The sequence below is a fragment of the Drosophila grimshawi genome, unplaced genomic scaffold (genome assembly GCF_018153295.1).
Source record: "Drosophila grimshawi isolate 15287-2541.00 unplaced genomic scaffold, ASM1815329v1 contig_1377, whole genome shotgun sequence".
Classification (NCBI taxonomy): domain Eukaryota; kingdom Metazoa; phylum Arthropoda; class Insecta; order Diptera; family Drosophilidae; genus Drosophila; species Drosophila grimshawi.
The window spans coordinates 13333186-13349218 of NW_025062900.1; the positions used below are offsets into that span (position 1 = coordinate 13333186).

The 16033-nt window shown below is 35.4% G+C and overlaps 1 protein-coding gene across 1 annotated transcript in view; it reads left to right on the forward strand.

Moving 5' to 3' along the window:
* Positions 1–16033, forward strand: part of LOC6562154 (ATP-binding cassette sub-family C member Sur) — a 45925-nt gene that overhangs the window by 4895 nt on the left and 24997 nt on the right. The window contains exons 2-9 of the mRNA XM_032736385.2: positions 3018–3283; positions 3372–3547; positions 8113–8328; positions 9731–10397; positions 11125–11228; positions 13202–13339; positions 14321–14483; positions 14558–15482. Of these exons, the coding sequence (XP_032592276.2) occupies positions 3018–3283; positions 3372–3547; positions 8113–8328; positions 9731–10397; positions 11125–11228; positions 13202–13339; positions 14321–14483; positions 14558–15482 (2655 nt within the window). The remainder of the gene's footprint in view (positions 1–3017; positions 3284–3371; positions 3548–8112; positions 8329–9730; positions 10398–11124; positions 11229–13201; positions 13340–14320; positions 14484–14557; positions 15483–16033) is intronic.

Sequence of the window (16033 nt, forward strand, 5' to 3'; positions counted from 1 at the left end):
CTGTAAAGAAATACTTCCAGATGGAGAACATGTCGCCAAGTCTTGCGATAATTTTATTTGTTTATCAAGTTTATGCTCTCTCCAGCTTAATAGACACCAGCCTCATAGTTTATTCGATATTAAAGATATATTTTTCTTTCCACGTAGATACGGAAAATAATTAATTAATTTGTAATTTATCAACTTTTTGTACACATATGCAAATACACACAATCAAATAGCCTGCGAAGAAATTAAAGAGCTGCTCGTATTTTTTCAATCAACGACTATTAATTTTAAATACTACAACAAGCGCAAATAAAACAGTTCATCAATAGAAAATGAACAAATAAAAATAAAATGAGAAAAGTGAAAAATTGTAAACAATATTGAAAAAGGTTTCCATTTTTTTTTTTTTTATTATTCGTTTGTAAGTTGCATTAAAATAATAATAGAATAAGAATAACCAAAATATGCACATTGCGCACATATTTTCAAAAAATTGAAATCGATTATTCATGCACTTTTAGAGCGGTCAAAAATGTAATTAATATGTAAGCGACGTGTTTCGCTCTCTGTCGTCTGTCGTCTGTCTTCTGTCTCTCCTCGCCTCTGCCGGCTGTCAAGGCAGGCATTTTTCATTAAATTTATAGACTGCCTGTGTGCACAATAAATAAAACTCCCACCCACAAGCAAAAAAAAAATAAAAGAAGAAATATAATAATATACAAAAATTGGCGGCGCGCTAAAATATTAAAAACAAGCCACAATTGTTTGGTAGCCATACCGGTACCGTTATATTCGCAAGCCCACAATCTACATATATCAACTTATATGTGTATATATATATATATATATGGATAAATGCCTACTTCTGTGCACTGAGCACGACACTGCGCCAAATAGTATGCAACAGTGTTCGCAATAAATAATGTTTCAACGGCATTGCAGACGCAGGTTAGCTGTCTGTTACCCAAGCCCCCCTGTTCTTACCCGCTGTTCGCTCCTCTACTCCCGGTCTAAGTTAGTTGTCTTTTTGGGGCTACCATGTGCAAACGTGTAAATGTTCACATTGTGCAGCCAAAAAGTATGCCACATTTTTGCACATCATTAAATATATTTCGTGTGAAAAAGAAAACAAGCGAAGAGAAATCACTTTTTTTTTAATAGTATTTTCTATCAGTGAGTTGGAAATGGGTCTTGAGGCAATTTCTATTTTACTATTATCAAAGTTATTCTATTTTATATCGGGCAATTTGCAGAAAACGAATTTAGACTTGAAAGTTTAATTGGCAAAAGAAGATATATTATTTGTTTTTTTTGTTGAGTTTTAGCTTAGAATTTCTTTTTTGAATTGACTAACAAATTACTCAAATATCTGTAAGATATTATTATTACTATTAACATCGTTAGTATAATGTTATTATTATTTAGTTATTTTTATAATTATTATTTAAATATTATTAATAATACTATTATTATTTTTGAAGTAGCAGCATCTTTCTAACTCAAGTCAATAACTTTAATGATTACAATAATACGCGTCATTCTGCTTATTATATCCTTAACACATACTTTTCCTTAATTATGTTACTTATTTGAATAAAACTCGAGGGTTTGCCCAGCTATAGGATAATCTACAGTGGGAAACTCCACTTTATGCCAATTAAAAGTTTGTTAGCTTATTTTTGAATAAGCAACCATGGCAATGCAATCAAAAAGTGCGCCAGTCAAGTGGGCGCCATATATCACACTTAAGATTATGGCCAGGCACAAAGACAACAGACAAGCCGACAAACCGACAAACAGATGTGCTAGGAGCTCTCAGTGGAGGAGGCGTGCAAGTGGAAACTGAAATTCAGACCGTGTACCAGAGAAGCTGTACAAAGAGAAGCGTGATAAACACTTGAATATAATTGTGGCAATTACAAAGAACACTTGAACACACGCACAAACATTAATACATACACACACACACACACGCTAACACACACACAAAGCACACAGTCGACAGTCTGGTCCTTTGGCTAACTGTCTGTGTGTTGGTCTGTCCACCTGGTCGTCTGGCACTCCACTTAATTAAACTCAAAATTGTTGATGTTGTGATATTTATGCGAGCTGAGCTTTGTCCACTACTTAACTTGTGGTATCTTCTTCTGTTCTACTTACACAGCCAAAAGCAATTCAGATTAAAAGTAGTCCACAAATAAAAAAAATTAAAAAATAAAATAAAAAATCAGATTATATACAATTAAAACCGAGTAACTAAATTTAGATTTGAAATAAAATAAAGAATAAAATACCCTTTCGTAAATTTGTGTAAAATGGTCCAATATTCACTATAAGAATTGGGAAGAAACCCAATTAGACCAAAAATAGTTTAAAGTTAATAGCTTTGTAATAGGGAAAGTAAAACGTTAAGAAAGGAGAAAGTAAGGGAGAGAGAGATAGATATAGAGATAAAGTGCATTTGAATTTAAAATAAGAATATTAATAAATAATATCTTGCTTGCCTCTAAATCACAAATGATCATTATTTTATTTATTGTTATTATGCCACATCATAAACAAATAAGCTCAATATTTTATAAAGAATACCTGCAAGTACAATAATTAATTACTTGTTTCACTCAATAATTTATAAAAATTATTTATTTCCCTAGTGCAACAATTGAAGTTAACCACTAATCCCGATTACACAAAATATAAATTTTTTGTCTTGAAAATCAGTTAATTAAAATCATATAATTAATTACAAATATGATTTGTTAATAGTGTGAACAATATTGTTATTATTTTTACAATTTGCTTTTATTGCATTATTATTTTTAATTATGATTTGTTATTTTATAATTTATTTACAAACTGTGTTCTGAAGGCAGGTATTAAAAAGTAACAAGTAACAGAAAAATTTGTACAGTGTATACCTATGCCAACACTTTATCTATTCTCCTTTCAATGGCTCTTTCTGTGCGCTTTGAGTGTGTATGTGTGTGATTGTTCTTCTGTTTATGTTAACGTTTCTGCTTTCGTTGCAGGTGCCATAAAACTTTGCTAGCATTTCACAATATTCGCGCAGCTGTTTCACTGCTGCTGCTGGCCATTAACAGTCTGGAGCTGGCCAGAAGTCTGCTGCCTCAGCGTAATGATGAGCAGCTCAAGCGGCTCTTTGAGTCCATGCCCAGGGAGTTTAATGTTTTGATCATCATTGGCGATGGCGCTGTATGGAATGCACTTGCCGCTATTCTGTTGACAATTATGCTAATGTGCTTTCATCGCGTGCTGGAGCGCAAAAAGATGACAGGTGCGTATGTGTGTGTGTGTGTGTGTGTACCTGTGTGTATTGCACCGATATTTTGAGGGAAATTAATCAAAGCTGTCTCATTTCTCAGTCTTCTTGTATGGCAGCATTGCCATGGAAATGTTAATTTTTGTCCTGCGCTTCGATGAATTATCCGAGGCTGTTAACCAAGAGGACATCTTTGAGCTGGAGACATGCCTAGTCACCGTAACAGCGGTTTGCCTATTGACATTAGCCACACTCGACGGATACACCATTTATAAAGAGGTGAGTGAGATTAGCTGAGTTAAGTTTATTATTTTTTTCAATTTTTACCTTTAAACTAAACAGTTTTTATCAAAATAAAATTGAAAATAATGAGAACATCTAAATTAAAAAAATTGCCGACTCACATCTTCTTTAACTTCATACTTAATAATAATTTTTGAAATTGTATTTATTTAAATTTTGAAAAGATAATGAAAACATATAAATATTAAAAACTGATATGTTAAATTGGTAACTTGTATGCGTATTTATTTGTAAATTTAACTTACAAAATTTTCTCTTTAAAGTACTTCACTTAAGATGCAATTTGAAGTTGTGCTTAACCTGCTAGCAGCTTATCTTATTATAAATCGGCTTAAAACGATTTAAAAGTCAAACTCAAACTATGAATTTAGTTCATAAATCTGGTTTTTAGTAATTTAAGCAGATATAGCAAGTATCTTTTATATCTCTTTGATATTTCCACTTACCTGATTTTAAGTCGCAGTATCGAATTAATGTACCTCCATATAATATGGCCAAAAAGATAGTTAAATATTTAAACGGGATAAGAACGATGGCAAGCAATGTAGATGCCGAGGAAGCCTTTAGTCGTTGTGCCTCCTCATGCTTGACATTATTTCCGCTTGAGACCGGAAATCCAAAGTTGCCACACAGGACACAGCTTGCCACACAAATGCACAGACGTTCAGCCGTAACAAACCAAGAACAACAACAACAATAACAACAAGGCAGCTAAAAGAGGCGCAAAGCAATAAGCGCACCAAAGTAACAAAGCAAATAAAAACATTAAAGTTACATTGGGCGATTTTGCTGCTTACATTTTTGGCCATGCAAAGAAAGTGGTGCTGGCCAGGGGTATGCGGGGCAGAGACTGCATGGACTTCATATAAAACTTGCAGTTTACGTTGGCTTATGCCGTGTTGCCAACGCAGGTGCTGGCGCTGTGGGCCATAAGCGAGACGGCGCAAGAGGCTTTGGCCCAACTTGTATCTCAACTTGTGCCCGTCATTGTTATGCAGCCAAATGCACTAATGCTCTTGCATAGTTTAAGGCGAATGCGCATATGAGAGTAGCCCACAATAGCACTCTAATGCATCTGTGTGAGTGGGTGGCTTTGTGTAGGTTTGTCTTTCTCAAAAATGTGCATATCAAATATTAATGTTGAAAGTTTAAGGGAAATGTAGCATACTTAGTTGCGGTGTGTAAGAAATACAAGATTGAAAGACCTATGTTTTGTAGAAAATATTAGGGATCTTATCAGTTTTTCTTGGGTGAATGTAATTATTTGATTTATGAGAGGCGAACTAGCAAAAAGCCAATACTCAATTTGCTGTAGTAAAAATGCTTGAGGCATTGAAAGTAGTTTTGATTCGAATTCTAAAGATATTATTTTGTATACCCTGAACCCATGTAACATTGTTGAAAAGTTTATAATGGTTTTGTTCAAAAGAATACAAAATGAAAAGGTGAGATTTTAAATTGATATTTAATATTCTTTGGCACATTATTGAGCAATTGTAAGAATTTTATAAAGTTCGGATTAGAAGCTCCCATGATTTAGCCCAAAGCGGGTTTTTTATATTGATTCTCATACTATCAGCAAGAAGAAGGGGATAATCGACTCGAGGGCTAAAATATATATATTCTAGCTTGAGGGTATCTCTTCTCTCTCTCTCTCTCTCTCTAAAATATTCTTTCGTGTAGAGAAAAGACTCCTTTCACTATATACTAGCTAGTTTCTTAAAACATAAAAACCTTTTAAAGCAATTGATCTATTTTTATATATACATTTCCAAACAGAACAATATTAATAGTTATACAGGAGACTTGTTCTTTTTTTTGTTCTTCAACTTATTTCATTGGAATTGATTGAAACGCTAAAGTCATTCAGAGATACGAACATTTCTTTAAACCTTTTTTTCGCTTCCATTGGAAATATGCATTATTTGATTACTTTACTGTACATTTATGCAGATGTATGCTTCATTGCATATTCCCCTTTTTGATTATTCCTTGTTTAATTTATGTGTGGGCATGCTTGGTATTCACTTAACTTACAGGCAAGCTTCTTAACTTTTCCTTTGACATATTCGTACACATGTCGTATGAGTGATATTCAAACAGCAAATCAATGCCAGCTGAGGCTAAAAAGCCAATTGAAAGCCAAACTTTGGTTTCGGCAAACCTCCCCAAAAACTATTTGTGTGTTTGTACATATATATATATATATGTAAATTTCGGTGTTCACATGAAAGAGGCCCTGGAGTATGCTACACATTTCGAAAGTGGTGCCTTGTGATCCAATGGAATTACGTTGCATAAACGATTGGAGCTCTAAAAGCTGACTAGCTGCCTATGGCATATAATTGAACGATGGGCATTTGTCAACATTTCCCCCTCTCACATCCACGTCCGGCCGTTCATAACTATAAGCAACCGGAAACTGTGGCACTGACAAAATGCCGCTTCACGTGCTTTCACTTTATTCGCCACTCCTCGAAAGCTCCGTGAAGACCCAACCTAATTTGGGTGCCGCCATGCACTGCATAATTTTAATAAAGCCAGTTTGCGACGTTGGCCGTGATGCGCTGCTTGTAAAATGGGAATGCCAGCCGGGGACTGAACAAATAATGCCATGCAACGCTAAGCACAAACTTGAAAATGCAAACTATTGCGATAGGGCTACTATTAATTGAGCTTGCTCAACGACTGCTGTATACGCTGTATACTTAACAGAACTTTCTATATAATCAAAATGAACTAATTTCCATATTATGTATTATTTATTAAATAATGCCAACATTAGGCAATTAATGTTTTTTAAATAAAGGTTAACTTTACAGATGTGTAATAAGTACTAAACTCAAAATATTTTATTATTTATTTATTTATTTTATTTATATTCTTTTTATTTTTACATAATTGTAATTGAAATTATAATTAAACTAAAAAATACAAAAGGGTTAATTATGATAATTGTATGTTTTTTTTGTTGGATTATTTAAGATAATAAGAAAGTGACTACTTTATGTGTACGATTCAGAGCTACCCTAATGTTTTTAGGACTTGCTGCAAGGCGGATGCGGACTTTGATGTTGATATTGTTGTTGTTGTTTTAAAACGGATGTTGGGTTAGGCAAATAAATGTGTGAGTTGGTGTTTCAGAGAAGAAATAGGTTTGGAAGGGGAGTGGGTGGGGATTTTCAGTGCAGTTTGCATTTGCATTTTGGGCAGGAGAGAGGATGTGCGTTAAATTAGCTGAGCAAATAGACGAGGAGGAGAAAGTAAAGCACTTGCCTCACAATGACAATGCAAAAGGTTTATTTAATTTAATAGGGGATTAACATTGCTCGGGGGTAGCTGCGGGATGGAGTGTATAAGTGCAGGAATTGCAGCTGGATTTTAATATGTTTACATTTTAATTGAGGTTAAGCGCAGATTTGCTGCTCTCAAAGCATTTTGCGCTCAGCAAATATTTTATTTATGTCAGTTTTCCAAAGCGCATGCATACTTCAAGGCGTTGCGTGCTTGACCGCATGTCGAGTGCCACAAAAACGACTGCTTTAGAGTCGCTTAAGTGCAACAAATCCCACAACAAATGCCAGCTGACAAAACTGGCAACAGAAACAGCAACAGCATCAACTCAAAAGACTGACAAAAGAAAGGCCAAAAGTCTGCCCAGACGAAGTGCCATTGTTAAGGCGTTGAGCAGCACACAAAACGTGTTGCATTCCACAAGCAACACCAACAACAAAAACAAAAAAAAAGAGAAAAGAAGTGAATAAGATTCAAGTGTTGAGAGATAACAAAATGCCCTGTACAAAAATATAAATGGTAGCTCAGACATGTGATTACATTTGTATAATATTATAGTCCATTGCAGGAAATACATAATCCATTCAAGTTGTAGATACTTAATACATTACAGTAATCAGAAGTTCGGTTTTCATCACATATACTTGCTTAATGGAATTTGCTTTTTTACAATTACTGTCAATTTAAATGGATTTATTTTTGCCATAATTAAAGCATTTACTTTTAAATTGAAGCAGCAATCAAAATTGATTTTATAATAATTTGAATTTTATCGAATGCCGAGAACAATTCAAATACTCGTACAATTACAATTAATTATATGAGTAATTCTAATTGCTTATCACGAATTTCTTATCCTTTGCCTGCCGATATAACCTTTCGGGATTAAGTGCAGAGTTGGCAACAATAAGTGGCAGTAACACACGCTAGCCACGAGGCAACAAAATGCTAACTTGTCATTTTGCATGCGGCACTAGGCAACGGGAGTGAATGGGGGAAAAACGTTTAAATTCGCTCGCAGGACTTAAGACCAGTTGCCAAGTTGCTTTTGAGTTATGGTCTAGTTTCGCACAGCTTTGTTTACTTCTGGTCATGAAATGTGCAAAGCGCAGAAACGAAAAAAAAAAAAAAAAACACTACAAACTTTGTGAGCTGTCACTTCAAGCTGCAAGCTTTATTCTTAAGCTACAACTTAAATCTTAATTCGTTTACGTAATCCTAAAATACAGAGTTTATATTCTAAACAGCGCTATCGAGACGATTACCTGGAGGATTATGATCATATTGGCTATAAGCATACGCTTGCCACATTCTATTCAAAGAGCTGTTTTTGGTGGCTGACATCGCTTCTGTGGCTGGGCTATAAGGAACCACTCGAGCTGGAAGATCTGGGACATATGCGTTTAGAAGATAGTGCTCGAGCACATTACGATCGGTTTCTCTATATATATACGGAAAAAGTGGTGAGTAAATCCGAAGGAAAATGCTTTTTTTTTAAATCGATCTTATTGCAATTTTAAGGTACTTGCGCTGTGCTATTAATCATATTAATTATATAACATACTTATGAATAAGCATAATGACCTATTTGTTAACCCATTAAAGCGAGTTGTGCATTTAATTAAAAAGCACACATTTACAAAGGAAATTAAATAATTGATTGCCTCTGGCCAAAAACCGGTTACAATTGAGACTTCTATCCGGCTTGGGCTGGCCAACTGATTCTGTTGAATTACCATTAAGAAAATATTGTATTTAATTTGCAAAAAGCACAACACGCAAATTGCTTAATTATTTATTTAAATGCAACGTCGCCGTAGGATAAGGGCCATAAATTATTAATGGAAATAAAAAACATGTACAAATATATATGTATAGATGTAGGCAGACTTGCGGCCATTTGCTTGATAACAAAGTGAAAGTGTGGCCATTGTCAGTTTGCTTACTTTAACAGTGCCCTTTGAGCATAACATGACGCAAAATGGGTATGATGAATGCTAAAGTCAAAAGGATACATCTTTTTTTAACTGCTAAGACTATTATTATTAACTATACGATTCCTGGTAGACACATATATATGATAATATCATTTCGTTATCAACTTTTAACTTATTAACTTAAAAATAGGATAGCAGCCAGTCGAAATAAGGCCTTTAGTTAAACGATCTTATTTGGTGTATTTGTTCAATGTTAATTTATTTGCCGCATTTTGTGTGCAATTTTAATGACAAAATGGCAACTGAGCGTGTAAATTATAAAGGAAGCCGAAGGATATATTAAATGTCTGGCATTAATTATTTAATTTATTTATTGCTCGTAATACAAACCGAGCGGCGTATGCGTAATGGGTAAAGTGAGCATTGAATTGAATGCAAAAGCGAACCAAACGAACGTATTCATTTTAGTGTTTATTGATATATTAAAAATTCGCCATCAATATTGAAAAGTAATTAAAAGAATAATTACTGAGATGCACGACTCAAAAATGTTTTTATCATTATATTAAAGATAGTTAATGTGTCGGAATAATTGATTAAATAGAACATGAACATTTAATTGATTGATTCATTAAATTAAACATTATTTATAAATGGTTTGCGCAGCAAAATAGAAAAACAAAATTTTTATTTTATTATTGAGAATAAAGATATTATTATTGTCATCAAATCAAAGGGCACATCAAGAAATTGTGAAATTCATTGTATTTATACAAATGCAAAAGATTGGCAATTCAATCAATATTAATTAAATTATTAAAGAATATGCGATTGTATTTATTTTTTAAACAGAGTATTTCTACTAACCAAAAGAACAATTAAGATCTTAAAGGTACATATTAATTTTATACTATCTATCCATTTACAGAAAAAATCGAGTTCGCCGCCATCGCTTTGGTATTGTTATATGAAGAACAGTTGGCGTATGTTTGCATTAGGCGGCATTTTGAAGTTGACCGGCGATTTATTTGCACTGATTGGTCCACTTGCCATCCAGCAAATAGTGCAGTATATTGAAGGACTCTATGCGGCAGCACAGTCGGCTGCAGTTAATGGATCAATACAATCGGGAGTTGGGCCAACGAGTGCCCCTAATGCGACCACAGATGTTGTTTACTATGATGATGGTGATGATGGTGATGGTGGTGGTTTTGGTATTGGCATTGGCGATGTGAGAATTTACTATGCCAGATGGTCGGATTTGTTAACAAATGGCTGGAGCATTGCTTGGATGGTGCTTCTGGCTGCATTGGCACAGGCCGCATTGTCGCAGGCCTCCACGCATGTGCTCAATATGACGGGCATCAGGATTAAAACATCGCTACAAGGGCTAATTTATCGCAAAAGTTTACTTCTAAATGCCAGCAGCGGTTGTGCCAACAATGGCGCTTTTGATGTTAATGATGATGATGACGCGGCTGCTGTTGCCGCTGCTCCTATTATTGTGCAACAAAATGGCAACACTAGGTTGACACCCAACGATAAGCCGCCCGCAGAGGTGGAAGCCACATCACAACAAACGGGCAGTTCAGGCGGTGAGTGTTTGGCTTTGCCAACTTCCTTCCACAACCCCTGTATGCCACAATCCCTAAACCCCTATCCTCTGCGCCCTTATATCAAACTCAGTCGTGTTTGACAGAGGTAAATGTGCGTTTGGTGTTAATTGAAAGTTTTACGGCTGAAGTGTTTTCGGCTGCCAGCCAGCTGACCAATTTTCCACGTGTAATTGGCTTAAGTGGGCATGGTCCCTTCTGGCCGTCCATCAGTTGTATTGTTTTGTATGTTGAAACTGGATAGCGATTTGTTTTTAGTTGCAATTATAGTAGTTTTAGTCTCCGGTAAAGCCAAATTGCTTTTCGATTTGGTTTTATTGATACACAGGTTTTATGACGAAAATAGAATTCAATTTAGTAGCCAGACATTTATATATATGTTGTCAGTGGATTGATTCAACCGAAAAGTTAATTACACTCAGAAAAAAAATTGCAGTTTCAGACACACTTTAATTCATTAGAATTTGAAGAATATATATATAAAAAAAGTGAGATATTTTGAGTAGTTGAGTAGGTTGTTAATGCAATTAATTAAATATAGTAAGCTGTTATTATTTTTAATATAAATAAGTCTCTGAAAATGCTTCATAAGAGCTACAGTGAAGATCTCCCATTTCCGTCTTAACTTTTGTGTTCGTGGACTAACATTAATTTCCGATGGCCCAAACATGCAATATAAAATGTAATTTATTTGGACTGCTCCGCACAGGCCTCAGTGACATTGGCGCCATCACTAATCACATGACGGAGGACACTCTCAATATTATGCAATTCTTTTGGATCGCTCACTATGCATGGGCAATACCATTCAAGGTTCGTATCAAATCTAATTTACGAGCATCTTGTGTGCGACTCAAAGCTTATTTATAACACTTGCAGCCAGTTGTTGTTTTATGGTTTTAATCACACACCATACATTTATCTCATGTAATTGCCAATGCATTTGATTTGTATTTTATTTGTGCAATTTCTAACAAATTGTATGCAAATTTTATTAGCTTTTGGCATTTAAAATGTGTTTTTGCAAGCGTTGTGCAAATATTGAGGCACGGCTATTTAATACTTATGTACATAATTATACTTAGTTTATGGCCAGCGATTTTTATGCAATTGAACAAACTCGTTAATGATTAAAACAAATACACCAAACAAACAAACACACACACAAGCTCGCATAATTAATGCGTATTAAATGTCAGTGTGTGTGTGTGTGTGTGCGAAATACTGTATAATTCGCTATACGGCCGTATTTACTCTGGTCAAGGATTCTGTTCCAGTTACAGCTAAAGTCCAGGCATAAATTGATTTGTAAATGTTCGGGCGACTCGCATTCGTACTTAGTCTGTTTTAGGATTTGTGGTTGTCGGTGGTTATTGTTGTCGATGGTGCTGCCGCTCTGTGTGGCACTGTCAGGACAGAACAGATGCAATATAATTTACTAGTTTGCATGCAGGCCAAATCGGATTTACTATGTAGGCAAATTCGCATAGCATCATGTTTATCGTGTAAAAAATTAATTAGCATTTAAGTTGCACATATTTGGGATGCTGTCTCTGCCTCTATGCCCCATGTTGTGGAAGAATAATATATATTACAGTATATAAACAGGAAACTCTGCATTAATCGATTACAGGTTTAGTTTAATTCACCAATAATATTCGTACAGAGGATTAGACCAAATACTACTTTTGTACAATATTAAATTTCCGGATTGAGAATCGCTATTAAATCTAGCTTAAATGGTACCAAATTATTCAAATGGCCTGAAGAATTCAGGTCAAAAAACATGTTAGTTTTCTAATTAACTAAATAATTTCTATATTTTTTAATTAATTAATTATGAACTCACGCCATTTTTGATTCAGAATACTACAATTTGTATGTTATTTAATTAACAAAGATTAAAAAATAAATAAATAAATATTATTATTTTATTATTTCACGGAATTCGTAGTTGCTAAATTATTTTAATTAAACACCTTTGTGACTTTGAAGTTTAACGGAAATTGTGAAACAAGTCTTAATCGATTTTTGTAAATGTTAATTTATAATTGTATAACGTCTCAAAATAAGTTTAATTCAGTCTCATTTAATATTATGCAAACCTATTAATCTTTCACCAAGTGAACTCCTTCAAATTTGCACTTTCATTCTTCGACCCATGTTCATTTTAATTCAAACTTTATAATTGGCCGGTCGTTAAAATGGTTAAAAAAAAGTGCAGGCATAATTTATTTACCACCTGTCACTTTTTTGTTGTTGATAATTTTGAAAAACCGCTTTATAATTAAGATTAATTAGACTATAGGTGCTATCTTTATATATATTGCAATAAGTTGGAATATATTTTACATGTGTTGCTTCCACAAACCAGTATGAATTTGCCAGCTGTTGGGGGAAGTGACAACAAGCCAGTTTATATGGCCGACTCACTTATTGTTGTAGCGTGTCCTGTGACGACAAATCTGTCCTTCTTCAGGTTTGCAATAGGGGTCACAGTGCAGAGTTGTAATCTGTTGGTTTTGCTTGCTATGTTATTGCATGCTTGAACTCTTCACTATTGTCAACATTTGCCGACTTTACACATCTTAAATATTCAAATTGAAATTCTTGTACATATTTTATATCATTATGTTGATTATCCCAAATAATTTACTCACAAGAAATGTATCTTATAGCTGCGTTGCACACAACCAACATCAAAAAGCAACTGATATTGCAGTGACTGCATAATTTTGCATAAACAAAACATTTAAACATACTTATTTATTTATGTTGCCTTGCAGATATCTCTGGTCATCTATTTGCTGTACCTGAAGCTGGGCATAAGTGCTGTGATTGGTGCCATTGTGTGCATTCTCATTATGACACCGTTGCAGTTTCTCATCGGCAGTGCGATGTCAAAGAATGCCGAAGTGATAGCGGTAAGTAATAATAGGCAATAAATTGACCATTGCGGTGTGTATTGGGGTGTGTGTGTGAGGGGTTGATGGATCAATTGAATTAGTGCAAGAGAATGGACGAAATTAATTTCATTGTAAATGAAATGTACAACAATTGTTTAGCGTAAATTGGCCGGCGTATGCCAGGATTCGATTGCATAACAATTTATTTGACTGGCTATTGCAGATTCTGTTATTGTGCCGTCCAAACGTTAGATTTGGCATTATTTTGAGTTCTTGTTCCAAGTTAGGAATTTGCTTGGGGTCTTAGTCCTTGAACTTTTGACGAGTTGCTGTTATTGCTGTTAGCTCATTAAAAAGTTTTTTGTTAACAGATTTGTGGTCAATTCAAAGTTATTGCTGGCTGGTAAACAGCAGTTAATTGAATTTGTGGTTTTGGTTTTTGCGGCATGTTTAGAGTTTCTTCGTAAGTTTGGGCTAACATTTAACAGCTGTCTTGTAATTTGATAAATGCAAGACTTTTGTAATTTTGCGATTTTATTTCAATTAAATGAATTGGGTTTGGCAAATAGCTACGCAGCAAATCTGAGGCATGTCTTCTTTTGCCTTTGATATGGAATAAAATCAAAAATTAAATTTAATGAAAATGCAATAATGATATAATTAAAATCTCATTTTGGGACGGAGTTCAATATAAATTTATTATTGATTTAGTATAAATATTAAACCGTGCAATTATTGTTTGAATTTCCATTTTGGCTGATTGTGAGTAATTATTTATTTATTATATCAAATGCACATTTAAATTGAAATTAAGTCTGTTCTTGAATGTTGACAATTCAATTTTGCCATCATTTTGCATAATAACCAAGAAAATTATCCAATTAGCTAAAAAATGTTGAAGGCTAATTATTAAATTAAATATTAATTTAAGGTGCAAATTAAACATTTTCTTTAATAAAACATAATACTTAAACAATAAAAACAATAAAACTCAACTAGAAATACACCGATGAGCGCCTAAAGAAGATACACGACACCCTGGTGGGCATTAAGATCATCAAGTTGAATGCCTGGGACGAGGTGTTTTTGCGGAAGATACAGGCTGCACGCAAAAAGGAGCTCAAATATCTCAATAAGGACGCCATGTACTGGACGCTAATGAGTAAGTGTTAAACAGATTCAAAAGGTGAAGGTGATTTAATCGAAAATCAATTACTCTACTTACCACTTACTTAGCCATATTGACGCACATTTCGACGGTGTTGATAACATTTGTCACCTTGGCTGTATACATTTGCCTGCCGCACGATTCGCAACTCAATTTCGATGCCAGTCATCTGTTTGCGGCCCTGGCGCTATTTCAACAGTTAACCGTGCCACTGCTGATCTTTCCCATAACGGTGCCCATCATCATTGCGGCTCGAGCGTCCACGCGTCGTCTCGAGCGATTTTTGCATGCGCCCGAGATTCAAAAACAATTCGAGGGAATTCGGAATATGGCACGCATATTGAGTAAGAGTGACGCCTCTCTGGACATGTACGAGACGCAGGAGAAATCGAATATGACCCTGCGTACCGCCAAGGCGGAGAATAGACTTAATGAACAGCGTCTGGCATTGCGCATTCGTATTCCCGACCAGCAGCCACAAGCTCCAGCGGTGCCATCGCCAGCGCCATTAGCAGAATCGGAGCCGATTACACCGCTGCTGCAGAGCAATGGTGAATCGACGGAGGATAAGTCACAGGCATCGTTTGCCCACGAGCTGGGTCACCACAAGCTCGTCCAGCAGCGTCGCGAGCTATTACGCAATACGCCGTATGTTGCAATACGGCCGCCGAAACTCTTTGGTGCCACAAGCGAAAAACCGTTGGAGTTCTCAGTGTTGCGGGCCAGAAACACGGACAGCTGGCGTCGTGATTCACTGCTCCTCAAAATGTCTGACGACATAGCCGTGTCCATTAACGATGGTCTCTTCACCTGGCAGCCGCAGTCGCACTCGCAGCAACGCTTGCCCAATGTTCAGCTGCATGTGCCCGAAATGGCCATTCCCAAGGGCAAGCTGACCATCGTTGTGGGCAAGACTGGCAGCGGAAAATCATCGCTGCTCTCTGCCCTGCTCATGGAGATGCCACTGCTTGCGGGAAACATGTTCTGGCACAAGTAAGTACAACCTCTAATTTTCATATATTATTCATTGTAATTTTAGAGTGATTATTATACTCTTGCATTGAGGGGCTTCTTTCACACTACACTAAGGCATCCCATATAAATAAATATATACATATATATAAATATATATAACTAACCGTAGGTTAGTTTAGGCTTTATTCGGTTAGGACGGGATGAGAACAGACTTCCATTCCACAAAACCCACTTGAGCCAAGTTTGTGTCATTATGGAACCACATGAGCTGTAAATCTTTCTGAATTTACTCAGGTGACTCTACATCAGTAAAAGAAGCATCGTGTTCCATCGAGAGGATGGATGAATATAGCCATCTGATTTGGTAGGATGTCGGATAGGTCCGATATATTTGTGAAGTCTTCTGCTTAGGGTCGGATAATTACAAAGGACATCCTCTTCCTCTACGGCAGCTTCTGCGGAAATCGCTGTGGGGACGAACAATTAATTAAAAATTATAGATGCTATTTTGGAAATTGCTCTTATATGTAAAATACCATTAATCTTATATTATACATACATATTTATTT